This window comes from Phyllostomus discolor, chromosome 9 (genome assembly GCF_004126475.2).
Source record: "Phyllostomus discolor isolate MPI-MPIP mPhyDis1 chromosome 9, mPhyDis1.pri.v3, whole genome shotgun sequence".
In the NCBI taxonomy this organism is placed as follows: Eukaryota; Metazoa; Chordata; class Mammalia; order Chiroptera; family Phyllostomidae; genus Phyllostomus; species Phyllostomus discolor.
Window position 1 is genome coordinate 58,341,925 of NC_040911.2, and position 18,706 is coordinate 58,360,630.

General features: G+C 42.8%; 1 protein-coding gene across 8 annotated transcripts in view; it reads left to right on the plus strand.

The window, feature by feature from the left end:
- The window catches only part of NINL (ninein like), a 221,110-nt gene that overhangs the window by 107,841 nt on the left and 94,563 nt on the right, over positions 1 to 18,706 (plus strand). For 7 of the 8 annotated variants that reach the window (XM_036009413.1, XM_036009416.1, XM_036009414.1 and 4 more), the window contains 5 exons: positions 3,664 to 3,760; positions 11,114 to 11,286; positions 13,168 to 13,234; positions 15,678 to 15,868; positions 16,660 to 16,812. In XM_036009413.1, the coding sequence (XP_035865306.1) occupies positions 3,664 to 3,760; positions 11,114 to 11,286; positions 13,168 to 13,234; positions 15,678 to 15,868; positions 16,660 to 16,812 (681 nt within the window). The remainder of the gene's footprint in view (positions 1 to 3,663; positions 3,761 to 11,113; positions 11,287 to 13,167; positions 13,235 to 15,677; positions 15,869 to 16,659; positions 16,813 to 18,706) is intronic. The other variant, XM_028523570.2, reaches the window with a different exon arrangement.

An 18,706-nucleotide genomic window follows, 5' to 3' on the forward strand; every position in this document is an offset into this window, starting at 1 on the left:
TCAGCAGGGTGCAAACTCTAAAGGGTAGGCTTACAGGGAGTACAGAGACTAGAGATATTTGCTTTCCCTGGGCACATGCCATAAGGAGGTACGTGCTCTTCCCTAGAAAGTTGGAGTCTGTAGTGTGGTAGAGTGACTCAACACAGACGGTTCCTGTGGCTGTCTCCTCAGCTCTCTCCCAGAGCCAAAAATCCCAGTGTCCTCACACAACTCTAGTCCACTCTGCCTTACTCCTGCCAGAGTGCAGGGTGAGTGGTTGTGAAATTTTGTCCTTTGGTCCTTTAAGAGGGTGCCTGTGTCTCCTATCTCTCCCTGGCACAGAGTGTTCCTGCTGACTTTTATAGCCAGGTGTCATGTGGGTGCCTCTTCCAGGCTCTGGTGCTCTGATCTGGGAAGTCGGGTGTGGGATTAAAACCCCACATTTCTCAAGGAGAACCTATGTAGCTGGGATATACCTCTGGAATCTCAGCTGTCACCTGTGGTAGCTGGGCCAGCCTTTTTCATGTCTCTGCCCTTACTACCAGTCTAAATGTGGCTTCTTCAGTAAATCTTTAGTTGTAAAACTTCTGTTCAGCTAGTCTTCTGTTAGTTACTTAATTTGATTGCTCTATATTTTAGTTGTAATTCCAGTTTGGTCCTGTGAACAGGTGAATGTAGCTTCTGTCTATTCTGCTGCCATCTTGGATCCCTCAAGGTTGCTTTTCATTTCCTGTTTGATATCCTTGACCCACTGGTTCTTATTTTTTTAAAGATTTTATTTATTTATTTTTAGAGAGGGAAGGGAGGGAGAAAGAGAGAGAGAGAAATATCAATGTGCGGTTGCTGGGGACTGTGGCCTGCAACCCAGGCATGTGCCCTGACTGGGAATCGAACCTGCGATGCTTTGATTCACAGCCTGTGCTCAATCCACTGAGCTACACCAGCCAGGGCTCCATTGGTTCTTTAATAACATGTTGTTTAGTGTCTATGTATTTGTGTTTTATCTGTTTTCTACTGTAGTTGATTTCTAGTTTCATGACATTGTGGTTGGAAAAGATGTTTCATATGATATCCATTTTGTCCAGTTTTTTGAAACTTGTTTATTGGCCTTATGGGATCTGCCTTGGAAAATGTTCCATGATCATATGAAGAAGTGTGTATTTTGTCGTTTGGCATGAAATATTCTACAATTGTCTATTAAGTTAATCTGGACTGCTGTGACATTTAAGACCACTATTTCCTTAACAATTTTCTGTGTAGATGATCCATCCATTCATATGATTGAGACATTAAAATTCCCTACTTTTATTGAATTACTGTGGATTCCTCCCTTTATGTTCTTTATTACTTGCTTTATATATGTAGGTGCTCTTATGTTTGGTGCATACTTATTTACAATTATTATATCCTGTTTTTGTGTCTACCCTTTCTCATTATGTAATGTCTTTCTTTGTCTTTTTTACATTCTTTTTTTTTAGTATAGTTTGTCTGATATGAGTATTGCTATCTCAGCTTTCTTTTCATTTCTATTTGCATGGAATAACTTTCTCTATCCCTGTCTGTATGTATCTTTCAATTTGAAGTGAGTTTCTTTAGCAGCATGTAGATGGATCATGTATTTTAATCTGTTCAGTCATCCTATCTATGTCTTTTTATTGGAAAATTTCATCTATTTTCATTTTAAAAATTATTGGAATGTATACACCTATTTTCATTTTGTTCTTTGTGTTTTTTGGTGGTTATTGTAGTTCTCCTTTGTTTTTTTCTCTTTATCCCATTTCTTGTGGCCTGCTTGTTTTCTTTAGTGTTTGTTTGTGTGCCTTTCTCTTCATTATTTGTGTATATCCTTTGTAGGTTTTTGGTTTTTTGTTACCATGAGTTTTTATATCTATAGTAATCTATTTCAAGCTGAGAGTCATTTAAGTTTAACTCTATTTTAAAAAGACTACATTTTTAATCCCCCCTCTACACTTTGTTTTTTAATTTCACTGTATTTATTAAATAGACATATCTATTTTCTTTTCCCATTGTGTTTCTCCATCATATTTTCTGATTTCTAGTTATGGGCTTTCCTTTTCTGTTTATGGCAGGCCTTTAGCATTTCTTATAAAGGTGATGAACTCTTATTTTTTGCTTGTCCAGTAAACTCCTTTCTCTCCTTCAATTCTGATTTATAACCTTTCTGAGTATATTATTTTACATTGTATGTTCCTTTCTTCCAGCACTTTAAAACTGTCCTGCCACTCTCTCCTGGCCTGTAAAGTTGCTGTTGAGAAATCAGGTAATATCTTTATCAAGTTTCATTTGTATGTAACTAGTTGTTTTCCTTTTGCTACCTTCAAGACTGTCTCTTTAGCTTTAACTTTTTCCATTTTAATTACAGTATTTCTTGTTCTCTTTGAGTTCATCTTGATTGGAACTCTCTGTGCTTCCTGGCCCTATATGTCTGTTTCCTTTTACAGGTTAACAAAGTTTTCAGGCATTATTTCTTCCAGTAAAGTTTTTCTTTCTTCCTGACTTCGTTCATCTTCTGGGACATATATAATAGGAATGTTGGTGTGGTTGGTGTTGTTTTAGAGGCCCCTTAAACCATCCTCAATTAATTTTTTTTCTCCTGTTGTAATTGGTTGTTTTCCACTAGTCTGTCTTCAAGGTTGCTGATCTTTTCTTCTGTGTTAGCTAAACTGCTCTTAATTTCTTTTTAGTGCATCAATATATTCTTTAGCATTGCTTGGTTATTTATTATATTTTTCTAACTTTTTTGTTGAAGTTCTAAGTTCCTCTATTCCATTCTCAAATTTAGTGAGCATCCTTATGACTGTTTCTTTTAATATTTTATCAGGCGAACCACTTATCTTTGCTTTGTTTAGGTTTTTCCTTGGTAATTTTTTTTTCCTTCATGTGAGAGTATTCTTTTTGTCATTTTGTTCACTGTTCGATCTTTGTTTATATTAATTATACAAAATATTTCTATCTCCCAGTCTTGGCAAAGTGACCTTGTGTAGCATTAACCTCATAGACTGTGTGTGCTGGGTGTTTTTGAGAGGCCATTTGGAGCCAAGCAGGTGCCTATGGCATTTGAGGCACTGGCCTACCAAACTGTAATATATCTAGGAATGTAGGTCAGGTTCACGTAGGAATGTCCTGTTGATCCTGCTTGCTTCCTTTGTTTGGAGCCAAAATGTACTCCCAGTTGTGTGGCTGGGAATGCACTGTGGCAATATTGCAGGCAGACCAGAACTCTTGGATAGAGCCCCCACCTGCTATATGGAGGTGGAAGGGAATATAAACAATGGTGCTCACTGGCACCTTCACTCCTGGAGAATTCCTGCAGATCCTGGGAGTGACCCATGTTTTCCTAGCCTTCTCTTTCTCTCCTCTATTGTTTAGAGGCTGTTCACTTGGTCCCAAGTTGTCTCTTAGGAGTAATCACTCTGTATATATAGGTACTCTGTATATCAGTGTCCTCTTGGGAGGGGGTGAGTTCTTGTCTTTCTATGTGACTACCATCTTAGAACTACTTTTTTAAAAAATTAAGTTAATTTTTGAAAAAAATGAAATGAATATTCTCAGTGCAAATGGCAACAGTAAAATGTTTCCATTTAAAGATAGAAAAACAAAAGGCTGATGGATTGTATGTACCTTCTCTTGAAAGTAGCTTTGACTTCTCTTATATTCAACCAGGTTAACTTTGACGACTTTAAGGAAGGTTTTGTGGCAGTGTTATCATCAATTGCTGGTGTTGGCTCCTCAGATGAAGACAGTAGTTCATTGGAATCAGGTAAGACAGTTTCCTCCTTTCACCTTTATTTTCATTATTTGTTACATTAGGGAATATAATATTCTGATTGAAGAACCTAGTAGGTCTGAGACTAAGTTCTAACCCCACTGTGTCACTGCCAATCTGTGACAACTGGGACAAAGCATTTCTGTTTTTTCTTCTGTTTCCTTATTTGTAAAATAGTGTTGTAAGGCAAAAGCTCCATTGTTTTCCTTTAAATTGCACATGATACTCTGAATACTACTAGTGCTCTGATCACCAGATGTATGGTAGTTTTTTCCACACCAGCAATTCTCTGACACTATCTTGGTGCTCTGCAGTTCAGATCAATTCTGACATGATCTACTTGGAGATAGTGTCTGATTTTACAGGTTAATGGCTCAATCCCATTAGTCCTTCACTTCAGAAGCTGGTTGCAAGTTCAGATTGCCCCCTATGCTTCTGATCAATAGCTATGAGTCAGAGGTTCCCACTACCCTCTCCTCAGGTTTGATTAATTTGCTACAGCGGCTCAAAGAACTCAAAGTAACATTTTACTTACTAGATCACTGGTTTATTATAAAAGTATATGACTCAGGAGCCACCAGACGAAAGAGATGCAGAAGGCAAGGCATGGGGAATGGACACAGAGCTTCTGGGCCCTCTTCAGGTGCACCACTCTCCCCAATATCCAAAAGTTCTCCAAACCCCATCCTTTTGGATTTTTATGAAGGCTTCATTACATAGACCTGACTCATCAAATTATTGGCCATTAGTGATTGAACTCAAGCTCCAGCCTTTGTCCCTTCTCCGAGGGTCAATATGGTTTGTTCCCTTGGCAACCAGCCCCATCCTTTGGTGCTTTGGAAAAGTCACCTTATCAACATAAACTCAGGGGTAGTTGATCTTATTAGAAAATTCCAAGGGTATCAGAGCTCTGTGCCAGGGATAGAATGAAGACCAAATATGTATTTATTATAAGTTCACAGTATCACAAGCATCAAATAATACTATGTGCTGTCCTTACAGAATAAGGTGTTGACACGATAAAATGGATGTGGAGGAGTTGAAGATTTTAAAAATTTATAGTATAGTGTAGATGTAAGGTGTTTCTAGATTTCTGAGTTTGGCAGAACTGGTAGGATGCCAGCAGCCCAGGACAGACCTCAGTGTATCCTTTGTTTCAGATAATAATGTTGTGCTGTGCTAATAAACCTTATTAGACTCTTATTACTGAAATGGGGCTGGTTGGACAAAGATAACATTTATAAGTGGAAGTAGCATCCTGAAGGGGAAAGCCACTTGGCTTTGGTAGTAGTCAGGAGGTGGAGAGAGCATTTTGAAGGGAGGTCAAGTCAGGTGCATGTAGGTTGCTGGATAAGAGTCAGAAGATGCTCCATTGGGCCTCAGGCTGTGAGTGGCAGTCACATGACCTGCCAAGGCTGACTTTGGCTCCCCTAGATGTGTATCTGGGTGAGTGGAATGGTAGTGGGGCTTTCCCTCTGATATGGCTGTGTGTCTGAGGATGGAAGTGATTATACTGATCAGAAGATCAAGGAGGGAGCTCTAGTGGATCCATGGTCGCGGCAGGTGTGTGACATTTGGATACCAGGGTGACAGTGTGTGTGAGGCCTATAAGCAGTGAAGGAAAGTGGATTAAGAATATTGAATATCTTCTGTGTGTCAAGCTTTGAGCTTCCTGCATATTTTATATAGGTTTCATTTACCCCTTATAAATATCCTATGAATTATTATATATCATATGCATTATCATACCCATTATTCAGATGAGGAAGCTGAGGCCTGAGGTATGAATAGATTTGTCCAAGATCCCACAGCCAATAAGTGATGGCCACTATTTAAGTGGGTTTTCCAGCTTTAAGTCCCAGGCCCTTCTATATGCACTGTTGCCAGAACCTGCTCCTTCTACTGGGTGCTCATGGTCAGCCACTTTCACACCTCCTCTTGCTGGTTTCAAAGACACCTGAGTACAGTGTAAAGAGCCCTAAAATAGGAAGGGAAGACCCTAGGTTAGTCACTGGGTGCTTTGTTTCACAGTTTTCTTCTTTAAGGTCTGAAGAAGACCACTTGCCTTTCCTAACTCACAGGATTTGGGAATGTGATTGTGTGACCATGGATATGAACATGCCTAAATGGCAAGTGCCCAGTGTCACTGACACTGCATGTCCCTTCTTTATACTAGAGAATGCATGACGCTTCTAAGCCTAAACTTGTATAGATTTGTGGGACATGTTCTCAGGTCCTTCAGAGAGAAAAAGAAGCTGTTTTAGAACTTGTGCTTTTTCTCACCAATGACAGTTTTGTTTTGTATTCCTTTTTGTATTTTAAAGCTTTCCTCATTTAAATGGTTGTGTGCCCTGACTGAGATATTTCCTCCCTCTTCTGCTGGCAGATGGGGCTCATAACAGTGTCCATTTCCAAGCACCCATCCTCAGAGGCAGGGTGCCCACTGCTTAAAGCCCTGACCAGGCATTGGTGATCTGGAAGCCACAGGATTTCCATGAGAGTCAGATGAGCCTGGTGCCTTCCAGGATTATGTTCATTTCAGCTTTCCACCCCTGGTTTACCCTCTGTCTCAGACTCTTTCTGTCAAATGTGGTTTACGTATTTGTCTTCTCATTGCCTTATTTGCCACCCATTGCTCCATTCATAGCATCACTGTCTCCCTGCTTTCTAATCTGTTTGCCAGTCCTTCCCACGGCCTCCCACCATAATCGGAAAAATGTGCTTTAGATACTCCAGGAAGGAGAGTGTCATTGTGAGGCCAAATTCCTGGGATTTTGAAGGACATCCCTGTTTCCCCATCATTCTACTCTTTTCATTAAAGGCCATTATTGAACATATAGCCAAATGTATTTTAATTTTTAGACTGGGTTACTCTTTTTCCTATAAATAAAAATGTACCTAAGAAGATACAACCTGGTATCTAGGGTTTGGGTCAGCAGCTGTGCTGTCCTGTCTATTGAGGTCGTAAGAGGCCATGTCTTGTGCTCTTGGGACACTCTGGAGTGTGTGACAAGGAGCCGGGTTGTGCCCACACTGAAATATGCTGGCTTGGGCAACTTACCATCCTTCCTACCCCAACGACTTTTTTGATTCTGGGCTGCCTCATTCATTTTACCATCATTCCTCTGCCCTTATTATTCTGCTCTACCTTGCCACGTGGACGCTTTCCTAGAATAGCATTTCTCCCTTTTGGAGGGAGGGAAGTGATAGTTTTTGGACACTGTGTGTGTGTGTAGGGGGGTAACTTATTTATTTTTTAAATATGTTTTATTGATTATACTATTACAGTTGTCCCATTTTCCCCCTTTATTACCTTCCGCTCTGCACACCCCCTCCCACCCACATTCCCCCCCTTTAGTTCATGTCCATGGATCATACATGTAAGTTCTTTTGCTTCTACATTTCCTATACTATTCTTAACCTCCCCCTGTCTATTTTCTACCTACCATTTATGCTACTTATTCTTTGTACCTCCTCCGCTTTCCCCTCCCACTACTCCACTGATAACCCTCCATGTGATCTCCATTTCTGTGATACTGTTCCTGTTCTAGTTGTTTGCCCAGTTTGTTTTTGTTTTTAGGTGTGGTTGTTAATAACTGTGAGTTTGTTGTCATTTTACTGTTTATAGTTTTGATCTTCTTTTTCTTAGATAATTCCCTTTAACATTTCATATAATAAGGGCTTGGTGATGATGAACTCCTTTAACCTGACCTTATCTGAGAAGCACTTTATTTGCCCTTTCATTCTAAGTGAAAGCTTGCTGTATAGAGTAATCTTGGATGTAAATCCTTGTCTCTCATGACTTGGAATACTATTTTCCAGCCCCTTCTTGCCTGAAAGGTTTCTTTTGAGAAATCAGCTGACAGTCTTATGGGAACTCCTTTGTAGGTAACTGTCTGCTTTTCTCTTGCTGCTTTTAAAATTCTCTCCTTACCTTTAATCTTAGCTAATGTAATTGCAATGTGCCTTGGTGTGTTCCTCCTTGGTTCCAACTTCTTTGGGACTCTCTGAGCTTCCTGGACTTCCTGGAAGTCTATTTCCTTTGCCAGATTGGGGGAGTTCTCCTTCATTATTTGTTCAAATAACTTTTCCATTTGTTGCTCTTCCTCTTCTTCTTCTGGTACTCCTATGATTTGCATGTTGGAATGTTTAAAGATGTCCTAGAGCGTCTCCTCATTTTTTTGAATTCTTATTTCTTCATTCTTTACTGGTTGAATGTTTATTTCTTCCTTCTGGTCAACACTGTTGATCTGAGTCCTGGTTTTCTTCCTGTCACTGTTGGTTCCCTTTAAATTTTCCTTTATTTCACTTAGCATAGCCTTCATTTTTTCATCTAATTTGTGACCATATTCAACCAATTCTGTGAGCATCCTGATTACCAGTGTTTTGAACTGTGCATCTGATATGATAGGTTGGCTATCTCATCGTCACTTAGTTGTATTTTTTCTAGGGCTTTGATCTGTTTTTTCATTTGGGCCACTTTTTTTTTTGTCTCGGTTTGCCTATTATGTAGTAAGGGGTGAAGGCTTAGGTATTTACCAGGGTGGGGCAACCCATGTTGCTGTGTTGTCGCACTGTATGTGGGGGAGGGGTCGGAGAGGGGATAATGCCATTTGCTCCACTCTCTGCCTGTTTTCAGTCACTTCCCTCACTACTCACAATCAAATTGGGCCTTTCTGGTGCTGATTCCTGGGTGGATGGGTTTGTGTATATTTTAGGACCCTGTGGGTCTCTCCAATGAACTCTCCTGTAAGGCTAGGAATTTCTTCCTTTGCTGACTCAACCCCCACAGGTGTTTTCAATCAGAGGTTTGATGCTTTATTTCCCCACACTGAAACTCTGAGTTGCCCAGTCAGTCTGCCTCCTGAGTTGTTCCTCCCAGTTTATCTACACTCAAATGTGGGACCATTCGGTCCTCAGTCTGTTGCCTCACTGGGTCCTCCAGCCACTACCTTGCCCACCAGCTGCAGCCTTGCTTGTCCCAGTCCTCCAGCTGCCCTCTTGCCTTGAGTCCTCTCTGCCCAGCTGCCTGTCTCCATCCCTCCTACCAATCTGGATGAATGTTTCTTCTTTAACTCCTTGGTTATTGGACTTCTATACAGTTCGATTTTCTGTCAGTTCTGGGTTTTTTGTGTGTGTTTAAATTTGTTGTCCTTCTTTTGGTTGTGCAAGGAGGTGCAGTGTGTCTATCTATGCCTCCATTTTGACCAGAAGTCCTGTATATGTGTGTTTGAGAACATTGGCAGATATATGAAAGATGGCTGTGTTTTTATCAGTGGCTCATTACTCAGGAAACTGCTGACTTGCTGGCAACTGTGAAGAAGCAGGGCCAGCATCAAGGACAGGATGAGACTGCAGATATGGACTAGGACTCAAGTAAGGAAGAGAAATAGGAGGAAGGAAAATCAAGCCTACAAATCAGAAACATGTGCTAGTTGCATGATCTCCAGGAGTGCCAATGAGTGGGATGAGCCCAGGAAGTGGCTAGGATTCTGCTTCTTCAGGGCTCTGATGGCTTAGGAGGGCATGCCAGAGCTCCCGTCTGAGTTTTATGCACCTCATTTTCTCACATGTGCCACAGCTTTCCACTTCTTACCTGGCACAAAAATCCCGCTCCCAACACCACTTTAGGGTGGAAAGAGGAGGATTCTTCCCCACCCAAAGTAACCAGTCGGTAGCCTCCCTGTAAATGGCAAGCTGAATCAGATGTTTTTCTTCATTGATCCTTTATTCATTGGTCCCTCATTCACCCTTTCAGCTACAGAGACCCTTTCTTCATGTTTGTAGTTTGCCTCTTCTGTACATGTGTGAGTTTACTTATAGACACTTATTTTCCCTCTGCTTGACTTGGACACTTGGCCCTCTTCTTCAGCCACATCCCATGAGCTTGCTCACATGGTGAGAGTTTATTGGGACAGACCCTGTCAATGTCTGTTGTTCCAGAATGATTAGTAATAATGCTTGTGATTACTTCAAAGTGCCTCAGTGGAGTGAGAAATTATATAGTTAACCTGCATTTTGTCAGCTGCCTTAAATGTTATACTCTTATTTCATACTCTGCATGTCCCACATGGAACTGAGCATCATCCTCCCAGAAACTCCTCCCACATCCCTAGTTTTTGTCTGTTACTGGTATCACCATTCTTCTGGTCAACCATTTTGGGCCCAGCCTCTTCCTCTGATGGTCCCAAGGTCAGGGGCTGTGGACTAGGCATTTGGGGCATGACACAAAGAAATGGGGTGTTCTTAACCTTAAAGAATGTGACTTATGTTGGGATGAGGCTCAAGACACATCTGCACTGAAATGCTCCTTGTTTTCCTGGCCTGGCCTGTTCTCACTGGGCCCTATGTCTTTCCAATTAGCCCATTCTAGTCACTTCCTTCTGAATCCATGTCCTGTCCTGGCCACTGCCCATGCTGCCCTACCCTGTCTTCTTCCTGCTGCCCAGGATTCTGCCCAGAGTCAGTGTCTTGTCTTCTCTGGCTGAGAGATCCCAGCTGCTCTGTGCAGATGTGGACAGGTAACGTGGGAAGAAGGAAGTGCAAGGTTATTAAAGTATAGAAGATTCTCGCAAATCCCAAAACTAAAGTCCATACCTGCTTGTACCCAAGACTTTAGATCTATGTGGAGCCTGAGCCTACACAGCTGCATTTGAGGTGTGTGCCCACCTGCATGCACCCTCCAGTCCCTTGGGGTCCCAGAGTGAGCATGGTGGAAAGGGACCTTCTTGTCTCTAGAGTGGTATGTTGCTAGATTATTGTAGTGTTTTTTCTCTTTGCATAAAAAGTAGATTTTGTATTAGTTTTTTTTATTACCTAAACACAAGCAAAATATGCTTGAAAAAATTTAAACATCATGTAGTTTAGAGTGGAGAGTCCTGTCTCCCTGTCTGGCATTCTCTGTCCTTACCCCAGGGAACAGGATAATTTCTGTTAACTGTTCCCTGTGTTCTTGCAGATGTTTCTGTGAGCATAAAAGTACATTCATCAGCGAAAGATAAGCTTTGTGTCTGAATCTACACCTTCTTAAATATATTTTTTAAAGATTTTATTTATTTATTTTTTGAAAGGGGAAGGGGGGAAAAAGAGAGGGAGAGAAACATCAGTGTGTGGTTGCCTCTTGCATGCTCCACACAGGGGAACTGGCCCACAGCCCATGCATGTGCCCTGACTGGGAACTGAACCAGTAACCCTTTGATTCTCAGGCTGGCACTCCACCACTGAGCCACACCAGCCACAGGTAAACCTACCCTAAGATGACCTTCTTAAAGGGCATCTCAGTGGCATGTGTGAGCCCAGAAGCTGCTTTAAGGCCTGTCCCTGCAAGCTTCACATTTTTCTTCCCAGCTACCTCCCATGCTGTCCCACCAAAGTATGTGAGCAGCTCTAAGTGGTATGGCTGTAGGACCCTACCTGAGCCGTGCAACTCTGCAACCAGAACCAAATTTTTACCAGAACAGCAAGCCAAGTCCACTGTGAGAAGCCAGATTCAACGCTCTGCATCTCTGGAAAGTGTAGAGGTGAGTCACACCCCTTCTTTTCCACCGCAGGCTACCTAGCATTGGGGAAATAACATTTCACTTAGTTACTGCTCACTACAGGAAGATGTGAAGGGAGAAATAGACATTCCTGGGCATTTTGTCACCAGGAGCTCAGTGTATTTTGGAGAATGACATTTCATTCTGAAGTATCTCTAGGTGTACTTATCTACAGGGAATTCTGGCCACAAAGCATACTCCTTCAGATGATGAGGTGGTAGAGAATTTCTACACAAAACCTTTAAAGAAGGCTGCTTTTATAATATAGTTTCATGGGAGTGGTAATTAGCCAAGGATACAAAAAGGGGTGTACCTTTCTGATACAGCTTTAAGGTTAGGAATTTGGATGTTAAAGCCCACTGCCTCATCTGCCTCAAATAGTTAGAATATCCTGAGACACACAATTACAACTTGCAGAGCACATGCCAGATCCTCGAGGGCCTTGGGAGTTGACTCTAACTCCCAGTCTGCCTGAGTTGTTCATGTGGCTCAGGGACTGACCCAGGAGCTTGGCTGCTGGAGCCTTGTGGGCTTCATGTCAAGAAATATGTCCACAGGGCAGATCCACAGCCTACAAGTTCATTATGGGACCTATTTTCAAGGATTCCAGAATGTTTCTGGTTCTTGCTCTTTGTGATGACACTTCTGTCATATGATGGGGGTATACGGGGTCTTATCTTTAATAAGACAGCCCTTGGCCCCCAAATTATTTTGTTTATATGCTCAACATTTGTTAAAGTAAAGAAACAAACAAATATATGTTTATAACCCATCATCACTTGTCTCAGGGATGTGCTTCACCTGGGCAACCCCAACAAATCCCAGACATTTGCTTTTTTAATTCTCATTTTACTTGGCCCTTAAGGATGGAGGGCTGAGTGGGCCCATGTTTGTGTGCCATCCTGCTTATTAAAACCATCTTTGATCCCTAGAACTAGAACATGCAGACATTGCTTTTAGGGTTTTTGGTTGAATTGAAAAATGGGACATACCAACTGCTCCCATATTCCTGCCCTCAACTCAGTGTTGGCTGTTAGGAGTGTCAAGTCTCAGTCAACCAGCAGTCATTCCCAAATTGGTCATGAGACATGCAAAGCAGACTTTCACTTGGTGGTCAGCTGCCTTAGTTACAAAAACATGAGATTTTGGCCCTGGCTGGCATAGCTCAGTGGATTGAGCGCGGGATGGGAACCAAAGTGTCCCAGGTTCGATTCCCAGCCAGGGTACATGCCTGGGTTGCAGGCCATGACCCCCAGCAGCCGTGCATTGATGTTTCTCTGTCTCTCTCTATCTCCCTCCCTTCCCTCTCTAAAAATAAAAATAAAATCTTAAAAAAAAATGAGATTTTTACTCAAGCAGGAGTTTCTTGATGGACCTTTTCCTTGGATGCAGCTTGCAGAGGGCATCAACATGTCAAGTGCTTGCTTTACACCATGCTGTCCCTGGAGCTCTTGATAGGACAGAGAAAACTGCTCTCCCTCCAGCTGCAGAACTGATATGGGTGACAAGGGATGGGTTGAGGACCTTCAAGCCTCAAGTTGAAAAACTGTCCTGTGATAGAATGTCAATCAAAGCTCCAGGGCTATGCTTCTTTAAGAAATGTTGGTTTGGGGAGCATTTTTCTCTTCTCTTAGGTAAAGTACAAATTTTTGGTTGTGTTTTTATTGTGAACTACTGCCTAGGTGTGAAGGCCACCCTGCAGTAGTGGGGTTTTATTTGAAAGAGTTGCATCTCACCAATCTATTGGTTCTCTTCCTTAGCTGTCACTACCCAGCCCCAAGACATACCATCCACTTATTCCTGGCACTCTGCCCACTGCCACATCCTCTGGGGGATTCGTGTTCTTTTTTCATTTTTCTGCAGAGTCTCAAGTCAGATGAAGAAGGTGAAAGTTCTAAAGAACCTCAGAATGAGTTGTTTGAAGCAAAAGGTAAAGCCATGGCATCATGATTGGTGCGGCCTTTCACCAGTGCTCTGAAAGCTCCAGGAGCTAGGTTGTCAAATAGTGAGCCAGCCGAGTATAATTTCCTGGAAGCATGTAATGTGGGTGGTGTCCCTGGTGGTCTTCTTCTTGAGGGTAGTTCTAGCTATGAGGCTGTCACTCTGACCTCAGCTTCACCCGAGTTCAGACCCTAAGGTAAAGTCCACTGGCTAAGGAAGCAGTGTGGTTCTACCACACTCTCCAGGGACCATCATGATCCTACCTGGCAGGTGTGGCCCTGGAGTCTCAGACCCACTGCTCCCAGGGCAGGCCCTTTGCCCCCTTCCTGATGCACAGGACTGGGTGCAGCCTCTCCTCTCTACCGAGTGAATAGTTTTGCCATCCTCTAGGAGACCTGTCTGTGCCCCATATAGAGTGCAAGACATAGTCCTGGTCTTTGGGAACCTTACAGAAGCAACCAGAAAGCAGTAGCAAGTATATTTAAACAAATAGTAGTACATCAGCTTGTGATGTGCTACAAGACAGAGAGTGTAAAAACTTGGCTTAGAGTTGACCTAAGGTCCAGAGTTGACCTTGAATTTCTGCTATAGCGAAATATCAGCAGTTGGTGCTGACAACCTCTAGATCATGTTCCTCAAGTGCAGGGCCATTGTTTGTTCAACATTCACTTCTGTAGAATTCAGGACAACTAACCTGAACATCTATCTGTGCTGCTGGATGAAACAGATAGATACCTTGTATTTGGAAGAGCAGCCAACTCATCATGTATTAATTTCTTTAGACTCAAAGTCTAAGAAAGGGCTTCTGGGATGGGTTATTCACAGAATAATTCAGTACTTGCTCTCTGCCCATAGAGCAGGCTGGTTTCTTTCCAACCTTGAACAGAAACTCTTCCATCTGGTTTGGAACCAATAGCAGTGCACGAACACTCATGTCAAACCCCCCACATTTTATTTACATCCTCTGCCAGCCTTGAGAAATAAACCCCAGTATCAAAATTGCTTTGAAACTTTTCTAGGAATTTTAAGTTGGAAGGAATCTCAGATGTGCCCCTTTCCTGCCTGGTTCTTTCCTAGAATTTTCCTCAGCCCCAACCTGCAGCAACATTTGTGAGCTTGCAGGCCTTGCTTTCCTTGGGGAAAGTGCTTTTCTGGTTGTTAGTTGAGTTATTAAAGTAATTAACACCAAGGTGGCTCATGTACCTGAAAAGTATAGGTCACTGCCATAGAACTAAAGCTTGAGTTAGGTGGAAGCAGCCCTCTTTCTGTGCTGGACTGGTTGTAGAGGTGAATGTCTGGTTTAAAGCATAACTCATCTATGGATAGTTCCTTATGAACACCACTGATATATGTCCTCTTCCATAAGTTGTTTCTCTGGCAAAGCTTCAGAAACCAACTGGATAAAGTAGAGAAGTTATGAAAATTAGCCATCACCCAAACCCTCTGACGAGTCTGCTTTGAAAGGCACCTGCACCTCCTAATGTGAGTTGGTGCCTGGTACACAGTCTAATCTTTTGAGTGTTCTTGCCAAGAAAGAAAGAGAAAAGTGAGCCTGAATCCAAACTACAAACTAGTCTTTGATGCTAACTTCATGTTCACAGGAAATATTAGGGATAGAGGAACAGGTTATGTGATACCATGAGGAAGCAAACATACAAATCCAGATAGGGGGCACATCCCATAGAACAACTACTGATCTGGTTTCTTAAACATGAAAGTGCTAGGGGTTAGAGGACAGGAGAGGTCCTCATGATTGGAAGACTTAAGAGAAATAACCAAATGCACTATTTGTATACCAATTCAAACAAGTCAACTGTAAGACATTTTTGAGACAGTTGGGAAATTGTTGATTTTGTTAGGTATGATGGTGGCATTATGGTTATGTAAGAAAATGTCCATATGTTTCCAACATACATACTAAATATTAAATAAGTAGGGGTAAAAATATGAGATCTGGGGTTTACTTTTAAGTACTTCAGCAATAGCAAAAAGGGAATAGTTGAAGTCAGCATGGCAAGTTCTTTATCATCACAGAGCCTGAGTGACAGGTGCACTGAGATTCAATGACTATGCTCTTTACTTTGGGTAGGTTTGGAAAGTTTCTAAAAATTAATTTTAAAAAATTGTTATAGTATATACAAATAATGCAGCCCTCTTTTATGTGCTTTCAATAGTGTGACTTGAGTAGGTTCCCTTCAGGAAAAGTTTTCCCCATATGGAACAGAGAGGCTTTATTATGAAACTTACAAACACAAAATGAAGTTGACAGAATGTGCTATGAATGCTCATGTACCTACCACCTAGATTTCACTTTTGATGCTTTGTTACTCACCTGTGTCAATCTGATTTCAGAGTAATGTACTAGCAGGTGTGTTTCCCCCCAGTGCTTCTACCTGGATCACTGGGTTTACCTGTCGCTCCCTCTGCTTCAGGCCAGCTGCCAACCTGGGGTTCCAAGGTCCTTGGGCACACTCAGAAGTCCTACACCTCCTGCTTTGACACCCCTGAGAGCCAGGTCTGGGACATCTGGGAAGAACTAGGTGTTGGCAGCAGTGGTCACCTCAACAAGCAAGAGCTGGCTCTGGTCTGCCAGGGCATTGGGCTCCAGGGACTCAAGAAAGAGGTAAGAGGGTCAAGGACAGACCACACTCAATGTCTGGTTCTTTGTGATAGTCATGGTTGATATTTGATCTGGAAAATCCCTTTACCCTGCAGACACTGATTCAATTGTATCACTTTCTGACCTAAACTTCTTTGATGACTGCTAGTGCTTCTGCTGAAGTCTGCATCCTTGAGGGTCTATCTCTGTTGGACTGTGGCCCCAGCCTCATCAGACTCTAAGCACCTTCACTCAGGATTCTTCTTCTACTTATAACACATTTTCCCCCTACCTGTGTAGCTTTTTTCTATTACCAAGCCAAACATGATGCTCTCAGAACCTAGCTACACCTCTTCTTTTTCTTCTTCAGGGACCAAGAGGAGGAGGGAAAACTGTGGTGATAGGGCAATCTCACCCTTGCTAAAGTCCCCCCCAGCCCTGCTGCCCTTGTTAGATCCTGAACCTCTGGGGGCCCAGGCCACGCTCCATATATACATCTTTTCTACCTAATGTAGCAAGTTCCTGCCACATTAGACACTGAATGCGTATTTGTGGAATTTAGGAAGTTCAGGTGGCACCCATTCACAGCAGGATGGAAACTTACCAGACATGTACATTTTATAAGCCAGAGCCTGGGGAGGCCAGGTGTGACCCAACAGTTTGAGTTTGGATAAGGAAAAGCAAACTGCCCTTCTTGGAGAGGGAGGGTGAGTAGGAGGGTGAGAGGGTGGATGGGTGAGCCTGGGTGACTGTAGCTGGCATCTAGTTGCTTGTGGGTAGAGCCTTAGAGCAGAGATGTGTTGGCTTTCATTTAGGAACTGGAAGACCTGTTTAACAAACTGGATCAAGACCAAGATGGCAGAGTGAGTCTTGAGGAATTCCAGCTTGGCTTGTTCAATCATGGACCCACTTCATTTCTGGAATCTTCCACTCCTGTCAAACTGAGGAGGTCCTGGTCTGATTACCAGGTAAAATGGGACAATTAAATCTTAAACCACGGTACTAACTACTATTACTCTCTGACCTTTAGCATTTTTCACATTCTGACTCTTCTGCCTCTGTCATGACAGTGAGCCTTAGCAGTTGGTCAGGGCATTTACACACATTTGTTTAAGTGGGAGGCTGTGTGACTTCGATTCGAGAACCACACAGATCTTGGAGCTGATCTGGCTTGCTCCTACCTAGCTGTATATCACTGGGTGAGTTATTCACCTTTTCTGAGCCTCAGGTTCCTCATCTGTGAAATGACGCCCACTTAATAGAAGTTTTATGATGATTCTATGATAGGTCCTCACTATGGCTTCCCAGTATGAGATGCACTATGTTCCAATAAGAGAACCCTCTCTCTTTCCTCCTCATTATGGTATAGTGAAAGCAATGTCACTGAAGGGTTCTAAATCTTCCCTAGAATTACACTCCATATACTCATTAACCTATTTTCTCCCTGTCTTCCACTCCTGAATTTTGTTTCTCGTACAAGTACCAGGTCTCTACAGTTGGAGCATAGTAGATTTGGGCAGTTGTGATTTTGTTTGGTGACGAGTGGTTTAGTGCTTGGTGTTCTCAGTCCCAGGAAAGTAAGGCTGTCCTCTCCCACCATAGGGCAGGTGCCCTGGGAGTCTTGTTGATGCTTCTTTGCTGTCATGGATGATCCTGTGGTTTGTGGATAATGGTGCAAGACCAGTAAAACTGTTCTCTGCCAGGCCAGTCATTCTGAAAATCAGGTTTCTGAATCTGAACTCAGTGAGAGTGGGCCAAGAAGAAATTAGGAGAGATTCCAGGTGGTGACAAGGTAGGTGGAAGCTACACTCACATCCCAGGACCAAACTGGAATTATAAGTAAATTATAGAATAATCATCCCGAGTAACCAGCTGAAAACTAGCTGAAGAGAAGCCTTATAACCAAAGATTTACAGAGGAAGCCACATCAAGACTAATAGGAAGGACAGAGACGCAAAAAGGATTGGCCCACTCCCATGGGTGGCAACTGAGGTCTGGGGGATATCTCAGCCTTGGGGGAAAGAGAGGGGGGATTCACCCTGAGAACTGTGGTGTCTAAACCCCAAGCCACACTCCCCAGCTCAGAGCACCAGAGGCACACACAAAGGATCTGGCTGTGAAAAGCAGCAGAGTTTCAGTCTGCTGATGAAAGACACCTAGAGACACAGGAACCCTCTTAAAGGACCAATACAGAAAATTTCATTCATAGCAACTCAACCTGAGCTCCAGTGGAGGGAGGGCAGCATGGACTAGAGTCGCGTGATGAGAGTCTAGGATTTGAGAATCTGGGTAGAGAGCTGAAGGGTCAGCCTCCAGAATTTCTGTGTTGTATGATTTTTCCATAGCACAGACACCATCTTTCTGGGGGAAAGCAGTAGTCCCACCCTGTGGAGCTTATACCCCGCTGAGTATAGCCAGAAGCCCTTTCAGCTACTGAGCTTAACACACAACCAACAGCCATGGCCAATATGTTTCAGTTGGTTGGAGCATCATCCCATAACCAAAAGGTTGTGGATTCAATTCCCGGTTGGGGCAGATGCCTAGGTTTCAGGTTTGATTCTGGGTCCAGGCATGTACAAACCCTGATCTGTGTGCATACAGGAGGCTACCAATTGATATTTCTTTCACATCAATGTTCTCTCACTTCCTCTCTCTCTAAAAGCAATTTAAAAAATGCCCTCAAGTGAGGGAAAAAAAAAATTAACAGGCAGCCAACAGATGAAGGCAGGCAAAGACAGATCTCAGGGTGCTTGGGGCTTTTGCTGACCTGCACTCAGTCTGTTGCTGGTGAAAGCCAGACTTGGTATGCAGCTTGGTCCTTTCTGCATGCACCCAGACCCAACAAAGGGAGTCATATGCTGT